This window comes from Nansenia antarctica, assembly GCF_963989245.1.
Source record: "Nansenia antarctica genome assembly, chromosome: 1".
Lineage (NCBI taxonomy): Eukaryota > Metazoa > Chordata > Actinopteri > Argentiniformes > Microstomatidae > Nansenia > Nansenia antarctica.
The window spans coordinates 16382118-16389617 of record NC_137674.1 but is presented as its reverse complement, the minus strand read 5'-3'; the positions used below and the strand labels follow the sequence as shown (position 1 = coordinate 16389617).

Genomic DNA, 7500 nt, shown 5'->3' with positions numbered 1-7500 from the left:
ACGAGTCTGTGTTTTGACCGCGCCTGTTCATTTAATGTAAAATACTTTATCTACCTCTCCGTACGTACGGGGGTAGAATGGGGAAAAAAAGACACATTTGTTTTGCTTTGTGTAATATTAAACTTCTGTGTATTTCTCTATTACCTGTGTACTTTATGAAGGTTCAACAAATACAAATAATAAAGGCCATTTTAAGGTATAAATAATTGGGGCAAAGGGGACATGGGACCTTGAATGGGTCCTAAACATTGTTACCAAATTTAAAGTTTGTACAATTTTGGCGAATGTACAGTTTTTACAAAACATTAGGCAAAACATACTATAAAGGTACAATCTAAAGTGATTGCCCCATGAAGTGGCAGTCTTGTTGTGTACACTATCTACAACCATTTCATATTCTAAACAGGTCAGAAGAACAAATTGTGATTTTTAGTCTTGCTAAATTGTATGTTGTTCAGCTCTCCCTCTAGTTTAGCTGAATGGTGAATTTTCTGCTTGCTCCGGCAGTACGGGTGAAATGATGAGACTGACACAATTCGGTTTGATTTCCTTCTTCCTCTAATAAACAGATTGTAAAACTGAAAACACATTGATCCATTAGTACATGTAAATATTTAACAGTGAACGAACTAACAGAAAAGATTCAACAAACTACACAATCATTCAGAGCTCAACTTACCAATTCCCATCTCGCTCTATACTGTCATTCCGATTCCCTGCCACCCAGATTACCTCCATTAAGCCCGCCCCCATTTCTATCTAAGCCAATCACTCTCTGCATGCATACTTTTACCCAATCAAATGAATCAAACAATAAAATAAACTCCCAATCAAATACCCTCCCATGGATTAGCCAAACACCTCCCACTTGGTCCATTGGTCCTTTGTGCCTAAATGGACCACAACTTTCCCTCTCTTTAATACAGTTATTTTCTACTGCTCCTCCACGGGAAGCAGCACGACCACCCGCCCAACGTCTCGGTCGAGCGTTGGGAAGAGATCGTGGCCCTCGCTCCTTCCTCGTCCTGAATCACCCACGCCTTCTTGCGCATCTTCAATAGGGTGCCAGCCAACCCCTCGTGGTTCGCCCCATGGGCCTCCCCTGCCAACAGAGTGCTGATCCATGCAGTGTAGGGGACAAGTGGGATTCCCACCTCCTTCGCCTCCTGGATTCCTCCGGAACACACCAGCAGCCCCGGCCCTTCGACCCTCTCAACTACCAGTCTGTCCCAAGTCGTCTTAGGAAACTCTGTTCCATCCTGTGCAGCCAGACACAGGTCGCGGAAAGCTGCGTTCAGCTCCTGGACGCCGAGGCTAACTCCGCTTCTTGTCTCCCTCGGGCGTGTAGCCTCCCACTTTGCGTCTTCTGGAGCCCTCCTGCAAACCAACCACTGCCTAACAGCTCGCCGGACCCACCCAACTACCCGAATGAGCCTGCCTATCTCACTGAAGCGTTCTGGCTCAATCAGGTCCATGAGAGCAGCGCCCCAGAGCCTCTCCCTCTCATGCTCGGGGTCCCTGGAACTCCCAACCGGTGTGGATGTCCCCTTTGCATTTGCTTCCTCCTCAATGCCGCATTTCAGGTCCAGCCCCTTCCTCGCCTGAGCGCGTGTTACAGCTGCAGTGAACGCTTTCCGTTGCAGCATGCTCACGCTGTCTCGAGCACTTACAGCCACTCCCCTGGATGTTTCCTCGCTCAGCTGATCAGCCAGCACCAACACCTCTGACTCTGGCTCCACATTGGCCCTCGTTTCTGCAGGCTGGCCCTCTTTGCTCCTCCCACTTTGACCCGACTGGATCCGTGGTTCCGGAGCGAAACCTCCAGCGTTGAGCGTCCTCTCGATTCCCTCCGTGATGCTCCTCAGCTCTCTCCTGTCGCCATGAGACGCTAGAATGTCGTCTACATAGGTGTCCTCCTCAAGTGCTCTCCGCTCTTCTTTTAGGTGGGCGACCTCTGGCAGCCTTGCCGTCTTCCTCATGGCCAGCTGGGCGATGCATCCGGCTGGCTTGTCCCCGATGTTGACGCGGGTAATTGCGTAGGTTTTGATCTTCTTTTCCTCTGCGAGAGTCATCTCTTTCCCGCCCGGCTGACAATTTCCGCAGCGACACCCTCCACACTTTGGCTCGCACGCGGCGCTGATGCTATCCCAGCTCCACCACTCGAGGACCTCTTTGCTGCTTGCAGCTGTTCTCCCGGTCTTTTCATGACCTTGCGGCTTCTGGTCTCCATCCTCTTCTTTTGCGCTGGGCGTCTTGCAGGGGATCTCCTCAAATCTTACTGCCTCCGTTCTCAGAGAACGCGCAAAGTGCGTCTGGGAGTTGTGTGCGGATCTTTCCCAACTTTCAAACAGGTCTGGGTGCGTTCCTCCCACGGTCTTCCCCAGAGGCCCGTCCCACAGCACCAAGTCTCCCGTCCCTCTTCTCCACCGTGGAGCGAGTCGTCCCTCTCGGTGGCTGATCAAGAGCTCGATTTCCTTAGGTCGGACCAGCTCTTCCTTCTCGACCCCAGGGAAGAACTTACAGAGTCGCTCTGGACTGATGACCTTGTCTGCACGAGCGATTGTGTCGAGCCCGTAGCATACCATCTCGTGGGGACTCCATCTGTTGTTGCTCCACGCTCTGACCTTTAGCAGGTACTTATTAGTCTTGACCTTGACCTTCATTCCACCGACTCCATGCACAGTCAGTGTTACTTGCTTCCGCTCCAGTCGGAGCCGATCGGCGGCCCGGTTGGTGATATAATTTGTGTCGGAGGCGAGGTCTATGAGAGTTCCCAGGGCATATCCATCTTCTGTTTTGACTGTCAATATCATCATTAGTACTGGATGTTCCTCTGGCCCATCCTCTGCGAAGAGACTTCCGCCTTCTGCGCCCGCGCTCAGCGTCATCGAAGCCTTACTGGTGAATACCTTCGCCCTCCTCTCCTGTTCAGGGTTGAGTCCCAAAGAATCCAGGAATTCTCGTTGCTTGTCAGCGAACCCTGGCCCTGTCTTCTTTCCCTCACTCCACTCGGGACACAGAAGGTAGTGATGACTTGCCCTTCCTTCATCCCGCTTGCACACTCTGCACAGGTACCGGTTACTACACTCCCCGTCGGCGCCGTGCATGCCCAAACATTTCTGACAGGCTTTGCTTTGCCTTACTATGGCTCGTTTCTCTGCCAGACTGACACTCTTGAACTTTTGGCAGAAGAATATTTTGCCACCGTGCTGATCGCTTCCACAGATGTCACACTCTTCTCTTCTTTCCGAGTTCCTGCCCGTGACTCTGGTTTCACCTCGATGTTCCTCCTCTTCTTCATCTACCGGTGAGTCTTTCTCCGTGGCCCTCGTGAATGCCCTCTTCTCCCATCTGACTGGCCTCTCCGGTGTTCCCCCAGAGGTTTCTGTGGAGCCTCGGATTCGCGCCATCCTTTCGAGGATTACTTCCTGCCTTTTCAGAAACAGAAGAAGAGCATCGAATTGCTTGTCTGGGGTGACTTGGTTTTCGGGTTCGGTTACAAAGGTAAACCAGCCTTCCTGCACGCGATCTGGCAGTTTGCTCTCGATGGCCTTAATTACAAGTGGGTTCTTCATAGCGCCCACTTCTCCTAAGTCAGTCAGGTCCATGAGGGCTCTTTCCACTGCCTGAATAAGGTCGATCGCTTTCCTCGGCTGGTTTCCTTTTACCGCTGGTATTCTTTCCAATTCCTCAATAATTTGCAGCGCGATGGTTGCCTTGTCTCCAAACCGATTCTCCAAGGCTTTGAATACGTCCTCCGCTGAGCGGTAGCTCGAGAGTTTGAGTTCCTCGAAAACCTTTCGGTCTATGCTCTCGAGAAGGTGGAGTTTCTTCACCTCTGGCGACCCCGATGGGTCTCCCTGCTGCTGCAGGCTCTCCCAATCTTTCCGCCAGCGATGAAAATCTCTCATACACCCGCTGAACACGGGCAGCCTTGTTGGAGGGAGTTTGATCTTGGCTCTAGTGCGGTTGCCTCCATATGTGGCGCTCTCCAGCCCTGCCTCCCGGGCTTGTTCCCATGCTTCCCGCTGAGCCTCCAGTAGTTTGGCGCGCTCTTGAGCGGCTATTTCTGCTGCCTTCAACTCAATCACGGCCGCCTTCTGCCTTGCCTCAGCGATCTCTTCTTCGGCCCCCAATTTCACCTTCGCTGTCTCCTTCTCAAACTCGGCCACGCTATCAGCTGACTTCAGTCTTGCCTCAGCGGCTTTCCTTTCCAGCTTGGCGATGGCTTCTTTATTTTCTCTATTTGCCGCTCGATCTTTGGCCTCTTCTTCGGCGAGAACGTCGGCCCTTTTCCTCTCATCTTCGGCGAGAGCGTCGGCCCTTTCTCTATTCGCCGCTCGATCTTTGGCCTCTTCTTCGGCGAGAACGTCGGCCCTTTTCCTCTCATCTTCGGCGAGAACGTCGGCCCTTTTCCTCTCATCTTCGGCGAGAGCATCGGCCCTTTTCCTCTCATCTTCGGCGAGAGCATCGGCCCTTTTCCTCTCATCTTCGGCGAGAACGTCGGCCCTTTTCCTCTCATCTTCGGCGAGAGCGTCGGTGGCCATTTGCTTTGCTGCGGCGGCCTTGTCGGCCATTTTGTCAGTATTCTCCTTCTCAACTCTTCCAAATTCAGTCACAAACGTTTCCCAAAGTTCATCCCTTTTGTCCTCCAGCTCCTCTAGTGACTTTCTCGTGTTGCACGCCTCAACTACAGGGATCCACTCCCCCCAGCTTGATAGCAGACTTCGCGCTTTGATGATGAGGCTCTCTGTGAGTGTGCTTCGTTCTTTACAAACGTCGTGGGTTGCCTCTTCTAGACTGATCCTCTTCGCGCCTTCGTGACTCCTTTCTGCTCGTCTAATTGTGGATGAAAGTTCGACCCCCGCGAACCTTGTCCACATGTTGGCCTTTAAAACGTGACCGACCTGTTCAACCTTCTGAGCTCTCTCCTCAGCGGCCTTGGTGATGTCTTGAAGAAGCTGACTGTTACCCGTCTCAGGTTCCTGACTTGCTTTGGCCTGCAAACCTTCCTCATAATTGTCGTCTGCAGAGTTTAGGTCTTTCGCGTTTGATAGGAGCGCTATCCACTCGCGTTTCATGTCATCTTCGCCCATCAATGCCACTGACCTGATGATGTGGCGGTATCCTCTCTCAAAAGTGACTGCCAACTTTTCCCTTTCGGTCCTTAGTGCTTCCATTCTGCCTGTGACTCAGAAATAACTTGTGTGTACCTGTTTCGTCTTTCTATCTTATATCTTCAGCCCTCTCTGACTCCCTGAGCTGATTTGCGCTGGTCCCTGCACTTCCTTAACTAGTCTTCGGCAGCGGAACCAGGTTCACCGTGGGGTCATCCCAGGGATACTGCTAAAAATAAAATAATAAAGTGGGAGAGGATTTTCCTCCCCCCGACGACTTAATACCCAGGTACACACAAACCTATTTTAATGCAAACAGTCAATAGAGTCACAGAGAAGAGTGCTGGGTGTGGGTAGCTCTCTGGGTAGCTGCTATTAGCTCGCAATTCCTTTCTTGGTGGGTCTTGTAGGTTAGCCTAGCTGGCTGTGGATTCTTGCAGTTGGGTTAACCAGTTGAAGCTAGCCGTGGATTGTTTCACTCCTTGCCTGCCTAGCTAGCTGTAGCTTAGAGTGCTATAAGCTCTACCGCGTGCCTGTGCGCTATTGCGACAACAGGGCTAACGCTAGCTTAGTTGGCTAATGCTACGCTGGCTAGCAAGTGGCTAGTTAGCTACGGTCGCGGGCGCCCCGGCTCCGTTGCCGGCCTAGTTAGCTGTAGCTTTGAGTGCTATAAGCTCTACCGCGTGCCTGCTGCGCTATTGCAACAACAGGGCTAACGCTAGCTTAGTTTGCTAATGCTACGCTGGCTAGCAAGTGGCTAGTTAGCTACAGTTGCGGGCGCCGTGGCTCCGTCACTAACCTGACCAGGCTTTAGCTTGCTCTTATCTCCGGTGAATGGATCCTTGTCCTCCCGGAGCTTCTGTTGCGTCCAACCGGGCTTGTATTCCTTAGCTAACTGACGGTCCGTCCTCCTGCGGTCGTCAGCGGGTGTTTTACAATTGTTCAGCTCTCCCTCTAGTTTAGCTGAATGGTGAATTTTCTGCTTGCTCCGGCAGTACGGGTGAAATGATGAGACTGACACAATTCGGTTTGATTTCCTTCTTCCTCTAATAAACAGATTGTAAAACTGAAAACACATTGATCCATTAGTACATGTAAATATTTAACAGTGAACGAACTAACAGAAAAGATTCAACAAACTACACAATCATTCAGAGCTCAATTTACCAATTCCCATCTCGCTCTATACTGTCATTCCGATTCCCTGCCACCCAGATTACCTCCATTAAGCCCGCCCCCATTTCTATCTAAGCCAATCACTCTCTGCATGCATACTTTTACCCAATCAAATGAATCAAACAATAAAATAAACTCCCAATCAAATACCCTCCCATGGATTAGCCAAACAGTATGTAGTTAGATGATGTGACATTCTAATATTTATCTAATAAATATGTATTCAGATTAAACACATGCATTGTGGTCTTGATGTCCTTTAATGTATTTGTATCTATGACTTCAACCACCAGACCGACCCATGGTAGTAGGTACAGTACAAGAATGGATCCATGTAAACAGAGACCTAAGCATCGTTAGCATCAAGAAGACGTTAGCATTGAGCAACTTTCAGGTCGGGTGGCACCAACAAGGATTCACAAATCAAGTTGTATCCATTAAACCTTTTGTACCCAACTTTAAACCTAGTTTAAGACTGACCAGGATTAATTTAAACATTCATTTAATCTCTGATTAAATGTCTATAATAACTTAAATTAGGATTTAATTTTAAACTGACACTTGAGGTGGTTTAAGTTATCAAAATAGCACAAACATATTCTGCACTCACTAAGTCTATTAGGGAATGCAAGAAAGCAATCACTCCAACACTTTCTTTGGTAAACAGCAGAGAGATTAGGCTGGAGAAATGTAACCACTCATAAACTGAATACACAGCTATATGCAAGCGAATCAGATTTCAGATCTACTATGCCCATCCTTTGCAATTATAGCTTTTGGTTGTTTCCTTCACAAAGCATACAAACAGTAAACAATAAAAAAGGACAACTGGTTAAAAAATAAATCAAAGCAAACAAACAAGACATGTTGGGTTGTATTAATTAAACTGTTACAGATAATATAGAATAACAAAATAAAATAAAAACAGAACAAAGAAGCAACCCAACACATCAAACAAACCATAAGACCTTATTGGAAAAGCTAGTGTCACCATGCCTAAAAGCATTCAAGGATTGAAACACTGATGAAAATAGGGAGTAATAGTGATGGGATTATTTTAGATTATTTTAGATTAGATTAGATTAGATTAGGTGAGATTCAACTTTATTGTCATTGCAGAGTACAAGTACCAGACAACAAAATGCAGTTTAGCATCTAACCAGAAGTGCAAATAGTGATATAAAAACAAACACTGAACTTTCGGGGA

The 7500-nt window shown here is 48.7% G+C and overlaps 1 protein-coding gene across 1 annotated transcript in view; it reads left to right on the top strand.

Moving 5' to 3' along the window:
* Positions 1-1091: 1091 nt before the first annotated feature.
* LOC308159776 (zinc finger MIZ domain-containing protein 1-like) overlaps positions 1092-7500 on the top strand; it is a gene marked incomplete at both ends in the record, with an annotated part of 13687 nt that continues 7278 nt past the window's right edge. Inside the window, one exon of the mRNA XM_080533590.1 lies at positions 1092-1222. Coding sequence (XP_080389716.1) covers positions 1092-1222 — 131 coding nt within the window. The remainder of the gene's footprint in view (positions 1223-7500) is intronic.